The sequence below is a fragment of the Notamacropus eugenii genome, chromosome X (assembly GCF_028372415.1).
Source record: "Notamacropus eugenii isolate mMacEug1 chromosome X, mMacEug1.pri_v2, whole genome shotgun sequence".
Taxonomy (NCBI): domain Eukaryota; kingdom Metazoa; phylum Chordata; class Mammalia; order Diprotodontia; family Macropodidae; genus Notamacropus; species Notamacropus eugenii.
The window spans coordinates 43,213,972-43,230,713 of NC_092879.1; the positions used below are offsets into that span (position 1 = coordinate 43,213,972).

A 16,742-nucleotide genomic window follows, 5' to 3' on the forward strand; every position below is an offset into this window, starting at 1 on the left:
TCCCACTTTCCTCTGAAGCCTAAAAAAAAAAAACAAACTCTAAAGGACAAAAGATTGGGAGGAAAAACAACAAACCCTAAACAAAGCTGGAGCAAAAGAGCTCAGCGATTTTAGGTGAGAAAGGACCTCAGACATTTTACAGAGAAGGAAGCTGAGGCCCAAGGAGGGGAAGTGATTTGCCCAAGGTCACACATAAAGGAAGGGCCTTCAGAAGCCAGCTAGCCCTATTGCTCATTTTAGAGATGAAAACTCAGCAAATCTGCCAAGCTTTGACAGTCTGACCCATACAAAGTCCCATTACAGAACCTGGCATGACCTCCAACTTCACAATCAAGAAGTCAGACCTCTCACAGAGGGACCCTTGCATCTTGTTCCCTTTCCTTCTCCATGACCTCCATGCTCAATTTAGAAACCTTTTCATCTGACCAAAGATTCAGTAAAAGTATATCCTAGATCTGGGTGTCCACTACAGACATACTGACAATAACAACACTTTTTTACAATTTTGGTGACAGTCCTTATTTCAAAATGCTGTCTGGTTGCTATTTACAGGCCTTCAAAATAAATTTCTTGAAAATGCCTATAATTTGGTCAATGATAACTAAATAAATCATGCCAGTAAAGCCTCCACTGAAAGTATACATATCACAGAAGACTGGGAGACTGAAGGTAAAGAGGGATCTTCATTATTTGAGAAAATGTAAGCCTGTCTTCCTGTAATAGGTATAACTGGATCATTGTAGATACCTACCTGGAATTATGTATACTTATACATATAGGATTAATAAATATATTTATAAATATAAGGATATATATTATATATATGAGGATTAGACAATATGGCCTAGAAAATGAAGTTATGATAGGTACAGAAGGAGTTTGCAAACACCTTTCAGATCCTAAATGTCAGGAGTAAGCTACTAAATTGTAATCTCTTTGAAGTCAGGGACCACTTTTTAATTATCTCTTCTTTTTCCCTCTGGGTTCTACAAAAAGTAAGTGCTTAATAAATGTGCTGAATCATGACTAATGTTAAAACATGTTTAATATGAATGTATATGTAGAGTCTATATCAGACTGCATGCCATACAAAATCATGAAAGTGAATGTTGAAAACTAAAAATAAATTTATTAATAAAAATAAATAAATGTTGACTTCATCAATTCTTTTTCCCTCTGAGCTCTATAAAAATGAGGTGCTTAATAAATGTGTTGAATGAATGAATGAATCACTCAATCAGTGAGAGTGTCTCTTATTATTTGGCCTATATTTACATCCACCTCACTCGCAATTGCCCTGCATATATATGACAAAATTAATCACATTATCATCTATATATATAATTAATGTATGAAATTACATATAATTAATAAAATTTTTGTTATAGGTCCCAGCAAATTCTTTAAGATTATACATTTCAGAGCAGGTGCCAGTCTGTCTTGGTAGAGGAAATTTCTTCCCACAGAAGTTTCCTCTACCAATGAAATCCCAGATGCTGTTAAAAAAAAATGGCATTCATCCTCACAGTTGCTATTATTGTCATTTCCTTCAGGTCCAACTCTTTGTGATCCCTTTGGGATTTTCTTGGCAAAGATTCTGGAGCAGTTTGTCATTTCCATCTCTAGCTCATTTGATATATGAGAAAACAGAGGCAAATAAGGTGAAGTAACTTGCCCAGGGTCACATAGCTAGGAAATATCTGAAGCTGGATTTGAACTCTGGTCCTCCTGACTCCAGAACTGGTACCCTATGCTCTGCACCACCTATCTGCTCCCTCCTGAGAATATTAAAGGACAAAATTGAAAGGTCAAGAGATGAAAATTGGGAACAAACTGTAAAGCCCTTTACAACAAACTCTTTTTACCAAGGACAGCAAAGTCCCCACATTTTTTTCTGTAACTTCCCAGTCCTGGATGTGTTGTGTGAAAGGAGAAATGGTAGGCACAGAAGAAAAGGAAGATGGGACTGTATGTATATAGAATAAGTATACAGGGGGAAGATCCATGCTGGAAGCAACCCAATTTTGAAGACACAGGAAGTGATTCTGAATATAAATAAACAAAGAACAGAAAACACCAAAGGTGTGTGTGGAGGAAAAAAAAGTCCCTCCAAGGAGACCAGAGCTGCTTTCTGCATGCTATGTATGTATAAGTTGTGCTCCTTGAGAGCAGGAACTGTTTGGACTTTTGTTTTTGTATCCCTAGTACCCAGTGCCTGGCACACAGTAGGTCCTTGATTAATCGATTATCCTAAGAAAGGCAACTAAGAGAATGTCAATCATAACTGGGCCATCTAAATAAAATTCTGTATAAGAATGACCTGCACAGCCATGAAGGATGTCCTTAATGAGATATTAGTAGGAAACAGATTTTCACAAGAGCAGTGAGACAGTGAGAGGCTTTGTAGATAGAGATAAGGCCTGCGAACAAGGAAGACCTGGATTGCTGCTTGTGTGGCCTCTGAGCAAACAGCATAACCTCTCAGAACTGCTCTAGGCGAATGTCCAGACTATAGATGGCTGAGAAGATGCTTACCTGCTTTGGTGGAGGGACTTTCCTCACCTGGGAGTTCTCTCTAACAGTGAAATCCTAAATCCAGTGCCTATCTCCTATTCTATGGCACAGTAGACCAAAAGTTTATAATCATACAAATGAAAGGTGTGGAGAGGGTAAGATTCTCATGGTCTTTTATCAAGAAACTTTTATTAATCAACTTATCATGTCAAGACCCAGGCTACCATGATACTTCCTGACCATTTCCAAGCTACCCCATAACCCTTCTCCCCGAGCCACCCTTTCCTACTCTCTTTCTCCAGTTTACCTTGTCTTCCTGTGTCAGAATGAAAGGACCCCTGACTGAGCAGCAACTAGCTGGCTAGTATCCCCAGCACTTATTATGGTTGGGGAGGAGGGGCTGGCCTACAGTAAGCACTTTTTCTTTGATTTAGTGCCTTACAACGAACTAAATTTGGAGGCTGATACAGAGAAGCAAACATAGTGCCCAAATCATCCAAGATTGCCTCAAACCTGTAAAAACAGAAAACAACTTAGCTGTTTATGGCCCTCTGATGATTAGCAGATGTCTCAATGTTCAACACAGAGAGGAACCTTCTAACTCAAGAGCAGTCAACTCTTTTCAATAATTAAGCTGTCTCCCTTCCTGGGGCCCCTACTCTTAGTCTCCATTTGTTAAGAAAACGTAGCCAAACAAAATAATATCCTGACAGTGAGCCCCTGGGGGTGTGTAAGTTAATCGAAAAGGGTTTGCTGGAAATCCCAGGCAGAACCTTTAACCTACTTAGTTCTATTAGTAAGGTGAGCAAATTGAATTCTCTGGGAGCAGGAAGGAGTTAGAGAGCATCTGGAGTTAGCTTACCCAGAGGAAGGTAAGGTTCAAAGAAAGAGGAGACTTGGGAGTCTGTGGCTTGCCCTGGGCCCCAAGGCCAGGTGGTGCTGGTGGATTCCAGGTTTCCTGACTCCCTGTTGTAGATTGCCTGGAGTTCTTTTCACCAGATCTCCTAAACACAGGACTGTAGATGTGACTTGCTCCCGTCCTAAACATTCCGGTACAAATGAGTTTTACCCCCAATCAATCAAATATTTCTCCCTTCCCCCTCTCTGTATCAAAGAGCATTCTTTCAATGTGGTTCTTTTAGGACTAGGCTGCATGCACGCACGCACGCAGGCACACACACACACAGATACACACAGACACAGACACACACACACACACACTGCAAGAATACTGAAACTGATTACTAAAAGTCCACTCTGCAGCAAAGAGGAGTCAATGGGTCCCAGTAACCATGAGGCTCTTCTGGCAGCTCTGCCCTGACCCTCACTAGAAGCCTTTCCCAATCCCTTTAGCATTTCTTTGTTCCTTTTCCTTCAGTGGCCACTGAGTCCCTCCAAAATAAAGCTGCATGACAGTGAAGGAACACTGGTTCTGAAGGCAGAAGTCTTGGATTTGAGTCCCGCCTTCAAGATCTGGCTTACCTTTCCAGCCTTCGTAAATACACACTCTGCAATCCAACTACGCTGGCCTATCTGCAGTTCTCCTCGTCTTTGTACTGGCCGTTCTCCAAGCCTGGAATGCCACACCGCCCCCTCCGCCTCTTCAATTTCCCAGGCTTCTTTTAAGACTCAGAGCCAAGCCCATCTCTGTGGGGGGTCTTCCCCCGGGTCCTCCCCACCCCTGCTGCTAATGCATTCCCCTTTCTGATTAGCCTTAAATGCACCTAATTAATTAACTTGTTGTCTCCCCCACTCAAATAGGAACTCCTTGAGGGTAAACACTGTATTTTTTTTTAATCCCCGGTGTTTAGCACTGTGCCTGCTACAAAATAATCTCTTAAAGAATGTTTACTGATTTTTTAATGTATCGATCAACTGCCTCGGACAGTTGCCTACATATGTAGCCTTGAATGAGTCTCTTCACATTCCTGGGTCTCAATTTTCTCATCTGTAAAATGTGAGTCTGCACGGGAGTGGGTATTGAACTAGAGACCTTTCCAAGTCTCTTCCAATGATCCTTTGTGACTTTGGACAAGTCACTTTCTTTCCCTGGACCTCAGTTTCCTTTTGTAAAATGAGGGGGTTAGACTGAGGTTCCCTCCAGCCGAAGATTGAGGATTCTAGGCAAAAAGGGGAACAAAGAGGGCAATTATTACATCCTTAAACTTAATGTACTTTTTATACTTTTATACTTAATGTGGTTTTTTTTGGTTTGGGTTTTTGAATTCTTTTTAAATGTATTGTTTATTTTTAACTTTCTCTTGGTTTTTTAAATTTTGAGTTCCAAATTCTCTCCCTCCCTCTAGGTTTTGCACCACCCAAGTGAAGAGGCAAGAAATAGGGTATCAATTATACATGTGAAAGAAATCATGCAAAACATAGTTTTGTAAAACTTAACATACTTAAGACAAATTAGAGAAAACGAATTCCCGGAGTCACGAGTAATCCCTCTACTTTGCTCTTAGCGTCTCAGTGGGTTTATGTTTGTTAAGGCTTGTTAGGTTGGGAATAAGCAAAATAATTTACAAAGGATTGCGGAGGGATCTGGCTCTTGATTGGCTGAGAGGCAATGGACCGAGGTGTGGCGTAAGTGAAGTCTTACGTAGAGGCCAATGCGTGGTCGGGTTATTTTGCTTGACGGTATTTGTTACAAAGGAAGGCCCTTGAGGGAAGGAGGAGGGAGGGAGGAGGGAGGGAGGAGGGAGTGAGGGGAGGAGGAGGAGGTGGAGAGTTGATCCTTGAGCCTAGTGTAAATTGACAGCCGAGAAATAAAAAAGAGAAAGAAAAGATCGTCCATAAAACTCCCCAAAGCCAAAGAAAACAGGGCTCAGTAGGGGTTCCTTGGGCCGGTTTGGGCACTGTGTTTTAAAGGAGATGCGAGCTTTAAAAATATGTATATAATGGGCACAATCTGATGGTTTCACATTCGATCCTGAAATTTAAAAAAAACATGTTGGAATGTTACTTTGTGGATGGTCAGGGTCAAAATTAGAGATAATTTAGTTTAAAAGAACATATTTTTGACTGGAGGAGAAGGGGTTTCGTGTGGTCCGCCTTTTGTCGGTCCGGCCGGAACAGCGGGGTCCCCTAAGGCGTGGGGGTGCAGGGAGGGGAGGGCGGGCCGCGCCCCCGGCCCCCAGCCCCGCCCCAGGCCTCCACCCTCGCCTTCCCGCCCGCCCGCTGCGAGGGGAGCCCCAGGGCGGTGGGGCCGGGCCCAAGGGCCGCGGGGCCGGTCCCAAGGGGACGGTCACCCGCGATCGCGCTATGGCTACCTGGCGACGAGACGGGAGGCTCACGGGCGGCCAGCGGTTGGTGTGCGCCGGCCTGGCTGGGGTGCTCAGCCTCAGCCTCACCGCCCCGCTCGAGCTCGCCACCGTCCTGGCCCAGGTGGGCCGGGGCCCGGGGCCCCCACAGGGCCCGTGGGCCGCCAGCCGGAGCGTCTGGCGAGCCGAGGGGCCCCGGGCCCTGTGGAAGGGCAATGGCGTGGCATGCCTGCGCCTCTTTCCCTACAGCGTTCTGCAGTTGGCTGCCTACCGCAAGTAAGGAACGACGGTGCTGTGCCCGGGCCGTGAGGACGTGGGGGTGGGGCGGAGGGGGAAGGGAAGGCAGAGAACAGCAGGACGGGGGGCGGGGGGACCCCCGGGGGGGAACCCCCGGGAAAGCTGTTGGGATTACCGGGTACTTTGGCTAAAGCCCTGTTGGAGTGCATTCTGGGGATCGTAGATTTAGAGCTGGGAGAGACCTCAGATTATCCAGTGCTACTACTCACTGCTTGGGTAATTGAGGCCCAGGGAGGGCTCAAGTGATACTGGGAGGGACATCAGAGGCCGTCCAATTTAACCTCGTCACACCTCGGGAAATTGAAGCCCCGGGAGGGGTCAGGTAATCACTTGTCCCCACAGTTTCCCATAGAACCCTAGCCCTAGTAGTGGGGAACCTCAGAGATCCTCCAGTCCCGTCCACCACCCTTCTTGACAAATGGGAAAATTGAGGCATGGAGTGCTGAGACTGCTTTTCGAAGGTGACACAGCTAATAAGTAGTGGAATCCGTATGACCCTTCCCTTGGCTAACGAGTGTGTGAGAGCAATTTTGGGGCATCCCCGAAAACTTGGCCTGTTTCCCATCTGTAGATAGGATTTTTCTGAGGTTTTCTGTTTTATATTTTTCTTTTTGACACAGGCACAAACTCACCCAAACCGTTGACAAAAACGCAGGAAAGGTTTGATTTAAAGAATTGTCACCAACGTGAATCTGTTTGGCTTTTCCTCTCTGGATAAAAACATGTACAGAAATCACAGGCTATTTTTTTTCCACACTGTATTAGCCTGAGGGCAGCTAGGTGACTTAGTGGACAAGAACACCATCCCAGCAGTCAGGAAGACCTGACTTCAAATCCAGCCTCAAACACTTACTTAGCAGTGTGACCCTGGGCAAGTCACCTCACCCTGGTTACCTCAGTTTCCTCACTTGAACAATGAGCTGCAGAGGAGGAAAGGGCAAACCACTCCAGTATCTTTGCCAAGAAGACCCCAGATGGGGGCCCACAAGCATTGTACAGGACTGAACAACAACAAATATTAGCGCTGCCTTCAAGGATCACATATTCTTTTGAGGAAGATGTATACATATCCAAAGATTAAATAAGAAAGATACATAGGCAGTAGTTCAGGGAGAGAAGGCACTAGAAATTTCAAGGCAGACTGAATCTTGAAGGAACTGAAGGGTTCTCCCAGGCAGAGGTGAGGAGGGAGTCCATTCTGGGTATAAAGGACTTCCAGTGCAAAGGCAGGGATTGAAGATGGAGTGCCAAGGGTGAGGAGCAGCCAGAAGGGTAATTTGACTGGAGTAACATATAATAAGCCTCAAAAGGTAGACTGGAGTCAGGATGAAAGTACTCAAATAGTTTATATTTAATCCTAGATACAATAGGGAGATGGGGGCAGGGATAGGGAGAATGGAATGGTCAGATCATTCATTTACAGGAAGGATTAGAAGTGGGGAAACACTTGAGGCAGGGAGACCATTCAGTAGTTCACAAGTGAGTGGTTAGGCCCCAAAGTGAGGCGCAGGTTGTGTGGATGGAGAAAACAGATGGAAGAGATGCTCTGTAGGAGGCAGTAGCAGCAGTATTACACAACTGACTGGATACTCTACTTGTAGATAGAGCAGTATTCTTCAGTTAAAATGTAAGCTCCCTGAAGGTAGGCACTCCTTTAGTTTTTGCAGAGACAGAACCGTGACCGAAGGATAGACCTGGACCTGCAGTCAGGAAAACTTGAGTTCAGATAGGGCCTCAGTCATCACTAGTTGTGTGACCCTTATCCTCTCAGGCTCAGTTTTAGTCATCTATAAAATGGGGATGATAAGAGCACCACCCAGGGTTACTGGGAAATCAAATGAAATCATATTTGAAAAATGATTTGTAAATCTTAAAGCACTAAATAAAAGTCGCCTGCAGCATGTGGTAGAAACTTAATTATTGCTTATTGAATTGAATTATTCATTCAGCATTTTTATGCAAAGAGAGGCAGCCCCAGGGTTGGAGCTTCAATTCTGTCATACACTGGCTACCTGATGGAATTTCTTAGTGCTTAAAACAACAGACCAGATGAGCATTGATAGAGGCCATTCATTAATTACCTTAGGAAGTTAGAGATCAGGCCAACTCCCCTTCCCTCAATTTTGCACAGACACTAGGCCAGCAGAGGAAATGTAAAAGTGAGAAAGACCTAGGCCCTGTCATGCAAGACATAATAGTAATAGTAGTGGTGTTACAACCACCACCACCATTACTACTACTACCACTACCATTTCCACTGCTGCTACTACCACCACTACTGCTACTATTGCTACTACTACTACTACTACTACTACTACTACTACTACTACTACTACTACTACTACTAAAATGTAGTGCTTTCAGGTTTGCAAAACGCTTTTAAAAACATTCTAATAGTCTAGGAGGCCAAGTATACACTTAACTAATACAAGGTAGAAGATTGTCAGAAGAGGAACTCAAAAAAGTCCAATTGGGATTTCAGACAAGTAAGAAATTTATATCTGGCATCATTAGGGGTGACTTCATGGAGGAGGTTACTACAGGGAACATAAGACCTGACCAAAGAGTCAGAGGTAAGAAAGTACAAGAAGAATTCCGGGACTGAAAGCATGGAGGAAAAATGAGAGAACAAGGCTGAAAATCAAGCTTAGCCTCATCCTGGCAGGCCTTGAAGTACAGTAGGGGAATTTATCCTATGCAGAGGGGCCCAGCCATAAACAGAAGAAGCCTTTAATCATCACTGTACTATATTGCCTACTATGTGCCAGGCATGACACAAAGTGCTTTACAAATATCTCATTCAATGCTCACCACAACTTTAGGAGGTAGGTGCTTTTATAATTATTTCCAATTTATACAGTTGAAGAAACTGGGGAAAAGAGGTGAAGTGACTTGCCTAGGGTCACACAGCTAAGTGAGTATCTGAGTCTGGGTTTGAGTCTTAGGTCTTTCTGACTCCAGGCCCAGTGCTTTGTGCACTTTGGTGCCCTCTAGTGGTCTTGGGAAAAAAAGGACTTCATTCAATTGGTAATCTGTCCAAGCAGTCCAGTAAAGGCTATTAGACTACAGTAGTAATGAAGGTCCGAACTAGCTAGGGTAGTGACATAGGAAAATTGGACAGCACCCAATTCCTTGCTTGCAGAGTTAACATTTTTCAAGAAATTCGTAAGGGCTGAGGGAATTGAGAAGCAGCAATAGAATACCCCAGAGAAAAGCTGGTAGGTAATCTCTCACTCAACTAAGGGTTACTCAGTATCTCCTGTGTGCCACCAGTGACCTAAGGCCCTGAGGTTCCCAGTGCAAAGTGGAATAGCCCCTGCTCTCAAGGGCCTAAGGGGACACTATAGGATAATGAGAATGGGGAGTCCTGGTATAGTGGAAGCAGCTTTGGTTTTGTACGTGGAGCTTTGGAGTTCAATTTCCTATTGAGCTGACGCTGGATAAGCTAGTGTCTTTGAGACCCCATTTCCCCTGCAAAATCAGTAGGTCAGACTTAGATCAGAGGTTCTTAACCTTGGGACCATGAACTTGTTTGATTTTCTCCATGTCATGTTAACCATATTTCGATATAATTGGTATCCTTAGTAATCCTGTGTATTTTATTTTATGCATTTGAAAGCTTTATCCTGAGAAGGGCCTCATCTGTTGGCTTCCCCAAACTGCTGAAAGTGGTGCCGGAGACAAAAACGTGGAAGGACCCCTAGGCTAGATGATTTCTCAGTTCCATTTGAGCTCTAAATTTATGATCCCATGGTCTCACTGCTACAGGAGCAAGAGGACATTTGAATTTCCACAGCTCTGTCTCTGCCTACATTGCAAGGTTAGGGTGAAATATGTGAGGAGAAAGGGAATAAACGTTTATATCGCCCCTCTGTGCCAGGCACTGTGCTAAGTACTTTACAAATATCATCTCATTTGATCCCACAACAGCCCTTTGAGGTAGCTGCTGTTATTATCCTCATTTTACAGTTGTGGAAACTGAGGCAAACAGACTTTAAGTGACTTGCCTAGGTTCACATGCCGAGGTCTAATTTGAACTTTAGTCTTCATGACTCCAGACCCAATGCTCTTCTCTAGATGTGTCGTTCAAGACAGGAAGAAAGTTCATGCCCTTAACTCTCCTTTATCCAGAAGGGTCATGGAATAAGATGTTCTGGTTAATTAAGAGCAAACATGAGTATCATATGTGGGTCAGCAGAATTTAAAGGGTTAAATTACAGGCAATTTAACAACATTAAAATCACAAATCCTTGAAGCTGTGGCTCTGTAGTCATATGCCCGGGTTCAAATTCTACTTCTTCCCCTTGTTATATTACTTATGTGGTACCAGGCAAACTCAATTGTTTCCATTTCCTCAAGTCAGCAGGCACTTAGTTTGTTTTCATCACTGGGGATGCTAAGAAAGGCAAAGCTAGTTTCTGCCTTCAAGGAGTGTACAGTCCAGTGGAGGACACAGTGTGGAAATAGCTGTGCACAAACAAGATATGTACAGGATAAAATTGGAAGTGATCACAGAGGAAATGTACCAGCATCAAAAGGGATCAGGAATGGTTTCCTGTGGAAGGTAGGATTTTAACTGGGACTTGAAGTAAGCCAGAAGACGGATGTGAAAAGGGAGGGTTCCAGGAGTGGGGAATGGCCAGTGAAAATGCCTCAAGTCAGGAGATAGAGTGTCTTCTTGACTGAACCACAGAGTACACAGAAGGGGGTAAGGTGTAAGAAGCTTAGAAAGGTAGGAAAAGGCCAGGTTATGAAGAGCTTTAAAAGCCCAAAGGGATTTTTTATTTGATCCTAGAGGTAATAGGGAGCCACTAGAATTTGTTGAATTCGTGTGTGTCATGGTCAGACTTATGCTTTAGGTGAACCAGAGTAGGGAGAGACTTGAGGCAGGGAGGCGAATCAGTAGCCTATTGCAGTGGTCCCGGAATGAGGTGATGAAGGTCTGCACCAGAGTGGTGGTAGTGTCAGAAGAGAGGGGAGGGGATATATAGGAGATATATAGTACAAAGGTAAAATCAACAGACTTTGGCATCAGATTGTCTATATGGAGATTAAGAGTGACGAGTCAAGGGTGACACCTAGGTTATAAACCTGGGTGACTAGGGAGGATGGTAGTGCCCTTGACTATTCTAGGAAATTTTGAGAGAATGAAGGGTTAGTGAGGAAAGAGAATGAATTGAGTTTGGACATATTGAGTTTCAGATGTCTATGAGATGTCTGGCTCAAGATGTTCCATAGGCAGTTGGAAATAAAAGAGATCTAAGAATCATCTTCAGAGAGATCATTGAATTCATGGGAACCTATAAGATCGCCACATGAAATAGTAGAGAGCAGAGGTGTCAGAACATCAAGTGCATGAACCAGATGAAAGTGTCATTGGGAAAGATTTAACAAAATAAATAAAAATAAAATAGAATGTAGATAATGTGAAAATGTGGTTTTCTAAGTTAAACATGTGAACTGCAGGGATCCTATGTATGGTTTAGTGGCCCTGTTTCTGTTTGTAGAGAGTGTTCTTCCTCTTTAAAATGAGAGGCTTGGACTGAATGGTATCTGAGGCCCCTTTTCCAGTTCTAAATCTAGGACACTATGACTTTGGTCAAGTTACTTCCCTTCTCTGGGCCTCAGTTTCCTCCACTGTAAAAAAAAAACAACGTAGGAGTAAATAGCTTCTGAAACTCCTTCCTATGCAATATCTGGCAGCCTAGGGCCTTTAGGTAGTACTGCTATGGCTGTATACTGGGCCTGGAGTCAGGAAGATATGAGTTCAAATGTGACCTCAGATACTTTTTAGCTATGTAACCTTGGGCAGTCACTTCACCCTGTTTGTTTCAGTTTCCTCCTCCCTAAAATGAGCTGGAGAAGGAAATGGCAAGCCTCTCCAGTATCTTTGCCAAGAAAATCCTACATGGGGTCACAAAGAGTCAGACACAACTGAACAGCAACCAAATGATACAGCAAGCACCAACAGTTACATGGGGATTTTTTTTCTCTATATAATCCAAGTGTGTATGGTACATCTGGATTGGAGTTTGTATATATCTAGAACTAGGGGAAAAAGTCAGGATGCAGTCACAGCAAATGTGTCATTATCATCTGTAAAATGAGAGGAGGTGGCTAGATGGCTTCTGAGGTCTCTTCTTTCTTTAGATCTAAGGAATATAAATATTAAAGTTAACATGCTTAACATTGACATTATACTGGATGCCAATGAGTCAAGGTGTCAGGATCCTCATTGCCAATACCATAGGGGAAAATTTAACTTATTTGAGGTTCCCATTTGCTTGGATTTTTTTTTTTGATCACCCGTTCTGCAGAAGACCTCATCAACACCAACTGAAGATGCAAAATCCAATGGAATTCAAGCCCTGCCATCCAGGAGTTTCTAAGCTTGTGAGAAAGCTAAGAAAATCATCCAGACAAGTAGAAGAAGGTAGAGCCATGGCCAAGGAGAGCCAAACACAAAATTCATTATGAGTTCTGAGAAGTGAAACATTTCCAGCTGGAGTGATCAGAGAGCCTTTGTGAGCAACCCTGGGGCTTATTCTTTTGAGAACCAAGGAGTTTTTCAGTTATTTTTGTTTTTGCTTGGTAATAATTAGAAAAGACAGAAGAGTGAATGCCAGTTTCCAAATACTAAAACTTTGATTGCCTTCCTTTCCACCCCTACCCCCTCCCTGTGCCTGGGTACCTGTTCCCCTGCCTGAATTAACAGCAGCATAGGTGCACAAAGCTCTGAGATATTTCTTGACCTCTCTGCCTCTGTTTCCTGAGCCGTTTGGGAACCTTGGTGGTTTTCAATGGGCTCACTGCTTGCTCACAGAGATGGTTGAATTGAAATGTCTGGGGATTTTAGGCAGAACTACTGAGGACAGCTTATTAGCTTATGTATCACTTCCTACAGGAAACCTCTCCTGGTCTGATGCACAGGTCATTTTGCATTTATTTTGTTTCTGTCTCTATCCCCACGGTGCCTAGCACTGTGCCTGGCATATAGTCAACACTATAAAATGCTTGTCAGTTGGTTGACTAATCCCCTTCATCGTTAGTGCTTTCTCTAAAGTCCTTCAGCATTGAGCTTCATATACTACCCACCAGAAGTGACTCCCTGTCCTGTCATTGGGGAGGGAGGGGTCAGTTGATTGTTCACATTATACTTAATAATAACTATTCTTTGACCTTAATGTAGTGTCTTCATGCTAGGCATTGGAGCAGAGCAGAGAGATTTCTGGCCTTGGAATCAGGACGATGTGGGTTCCATTTCCATCTCTGACATTTAGCTATGTGACCTCTGGCAAGTCAAGTAACCTCTTTGTGACTCAGGCAACAAGTTATAGATTGTATTCTGCTGGGGTGGAGGTATAAAAAGTTCTCACTCTGGTGACATCTCGGACCCCTGATCGTCTGGATCTACCCTAAGCCTCACGCAGCAGGCCAGTTTTCCCTGAGCTATGCAAGGGGCTCCAAAAACTACCCCTCCCTTCTCCTGAAATCCAAATCAAAAGTACCATGCCTTTCAGCCTAAACCCTCATTTGTTCCCTACTCCTGGGTCCCCTGTGAGTTCTCTTGAAAGCAATCTGATTAAATCTTAAGGTGTGAATAAAGGGTGGTTACCTTTAAAGAAAGAGCCAGTTCTGTAATTGGTGGGATTTGATACCAACAAAAGTAATCCGTTTACAGCCTGGTGAGAGAATTATTTTAAAGGGATTAAGAAGTTATTTGGGAAGTAAAGGCTCCTTGAGCCCCATTGCCCAGGCCTGGTATCTTTCTATTGTAAGGTGGTCCTGGTAAACATGGAAACAGGGAAAGAGAGAATACACCAATTAGCAGAATGATAAAGAAGCTTAAGAACCAAAGAAAATCTTTATTTGAGAGAGTGGAAAGGGGTCAGGCATCTCTGGTTTCCAATAAACTACTCAGCTCTTTTCTTTCTTCTTTTGCTTTTTGAAAATTCAATATCTTTCCATTAAGGTAATTGGCCTCTTTTTTAAATGGCAGAAAATACTATGTCTGTAGCTACCCTAGACCACCTTGGTGTGTTTTTTAACCTTGTTTGCCCAGAGAAGTGACTCCTTCCCAGGTTCCTTGGCTAGGAAATGCCTTCCATCAAAGTTCTTGATAAATATTCCTACTTTTCACCTGGAAAAGCTTTGTGATGGAATTTATGCTTCATCTAGAATGAGGAACTCCATGATATTCTTCTTTGAACATTCTTATTTCCTTAAAGAAAAGTCAGAAGTTAGTAGAAGAGCTTGATTAAATTTAAGACACTTCCCTGGTTGGGGGTGGAGGGATTGAAGAGAAGGAACCTTTTCATCATCCTATTTACATTGATAGGATTCTAACTCTGGATCTAGGCCGCCCTAGAGCTGGAAGAGATCTCAGAGCCATCTAGCTCAAAATTCTTCATTTTACAGAGGAGGAAACTGAGGCCCAGGGAAGGGAAGGCCCAAAGTCACACATAGGATCCTAGATCTAGAACTGGGACAGACCTCAGAGGCTATCAAGTCCAAAGCCCTCATTTGAACAGATGAGGAAACTGAGAGCTGTAAAAATTAAATGACTCTCCAAAGGACACACAGGTTATAAGACTTCTATATAGCCAAGATTCACACCCAGGTTTTGTGGCTAATCCAAGGCTATTTCCACTTGCCCCATTCCTCCCCAACTATTAAGTATTATCATTCTTCTAAATTATCCATTTTCCAAATGAGGCAGTTAAGACTCAGAGAGGGAAAGTGACTTTCTGAAGGTTCCACAGCTTGAAGATAAAGCTGGGATTTGATCCAGGGAGGCCTTTTGGCTCCTGATCTAGGCTTTCCTCTATCATCCCCGTTCTAAGGTTGCCAGTAGGTGAGAGAGGGCCAATAGGGCAGCCAAAAGAGGTTTTAGACAAACTAAAGAAGTATAAATTTCATTAACGAGAGTTTAAGGGGGTCCATGGTAGATAGAGAGCTATCCTAGGAGGCAGAAAAACTTGGGTACAAATTCTGCCTCTGATACTAGCAGTGTAACCTTGAGTAAGTCCTTTCCCCTGACTGATCCTCAGTTTCCCTCTCCATGAAATGGGAGAATTAGACTTCTGAGGGCCTTCCAACTCTAGATCTGGGAGTGTAGGACCTAAGTCCATGATGTTCTGCTTTCAAATGCAGGGTGATATGACTCTTCCTTCAACATTTTGAGGGTCTGTAATGTGGTCACTGTGGTTCTTAAGTGTTCCTTCCATCTCTGGAGCTCATATCCCTTTTACTTAGGAGAAGGTATTGCTAGGAGAAGAAATCTGTCACCCTGCAGGCTACCTCTCAGTGAACCTCTATGTTCTTCCTGAGGCTTGGCTACTCTCCTGGGACAGTATGGGCCAAGATGGATTCCAAGTCTTCATGGCTTGGGAGAAACTGACCAAACTTGGCCTCTGCTTTCATAACCTTCCTGAACCCAGAGTCATCTCCATGGTACTATTTGGTATTAAAAGCAGACTATTATTATCATTGTAGTAACCTGTGTGCCCTTGGGCAAATCCCTTCCCCTGTCTGGGCCTCAGTTTCCTTAGCTGTAAAGTGAAAGGGTTGGACTAGCTGACCTCTGAAGTCCCTCTCAGCTCTAGATCTGGGATCCTACATGGGACCTTGGACAAGTCTCTTCCCCTCCTGGGCCTCAGTTTCCCCCCTTCTAAAATGAGGGAGTTGGTCTAGGTAGCCATCTGAGGTCCCTTCCAGCTGTAGATCTGTGAGGCATCAGTAATAGCACTCCTAATCCTCACTTATGTTTGTCTAGACCTTTTAACTTTTCCAAGTCTTCTCCACTGCTAGGATTAGGTTCCCAGCGGTCATTGTTTGTCTTTTCTTTGTAGGTTCCTACTGTTATTCATGGATGACCGGGGTTACATTTCCCAGTGGCACGCAATCATGGCTGGAAGTCTTGCTGGCATGGTGGCCACCATTGTCACCTATCCAACTGATGTCATCAAAACCCGGTTGATTATGCAGAATCTGCAGAAACCATCTTACATGGGAATCTCTCATGCCTTCTGTACAATTTATCACCAGGAAGGCTTTCTGGCTCTTTACCGAGGAATTTCCCTCACTGTTATAGGTAAGCTGGAAGAAAAACTCTTAGTTTCTCTCTTATTATACAGAAGGCCCACCAGGAAATAGTATTTTATAGAGAAAAGAACATGGGAGCATTGGGTTCTAATCCTGGCTCTACCACTAATTAGTTGTATGACCTCAGGCAGGCTCTTTGCCTTCTCTAGGCCTCAGTTTTCCGCAAACTATAAAAATGACTAAATGATTTGTAAGGTACCTTCTAACTACCTTTCCATGACACTGGAGAGGTAGCATGGTACAGTGGGAAAAAACACTGTCTCTAGAACCAGAGGACCTGAGTTCAAATTCTACACACTGTTTGTGTGACCTCAGATAAGTCACTTAGCCTCCCAAGGCCTCAGGAACTTGGACCAGCTGTCCTCTGAGGTTTCTTCTGAATGGAGGATCCTGTGTGGCCAATTGGTGATAACAGTGGATAGAGCACTGGGCTTAGGAGACCATAGTTCAAATTCAGCCTCAAACTGACTAGCTCTCTGACAATGATCACATCTCTCGACCTCAATTTCCTTATGTGCAAAATGGAACCAATAGTAGTACCTACCTCAGAGGATTGTTGTGAGG

The 16,742-nt window shown here is 43.7% G+C and overlaps 1 protein-coding gene across 4 annotated transcripts in view; it reads left to right on the top strand.

Annotated features, from left to right (window-relative positions):
• Nucleotides 1-5,667: 5,667 nt before the first annotated feature.
• Nucleotides 5,668-16,742, top strand: part of SLC25A43 (solute carrier family 25 member 43) — a 79,560-nt gene continuing 68,485 nt past the window's right edge. For all 4 annotated transcript variants that reach the window (XM_072626868.1, XM_072626867.1, XM_072626864.1 and 1 more), the window contains exons 1-2: nucleotides 5,668-6,053; nucleotides 15,926-16,167. In XM_072626868.1, coding sequence (XP_072482969.1) covers nucleotides 5,779-6,053; nucleotides 15,926-16,167 — 517 coding nt within the window. In that variant the 5' untranslated portion in view covers nucleotides 5,668-5,778. The remainder of the gene's footprint in view (nucleotides 6,054-15,925; nucleotides 16,168-16,742) is intronic.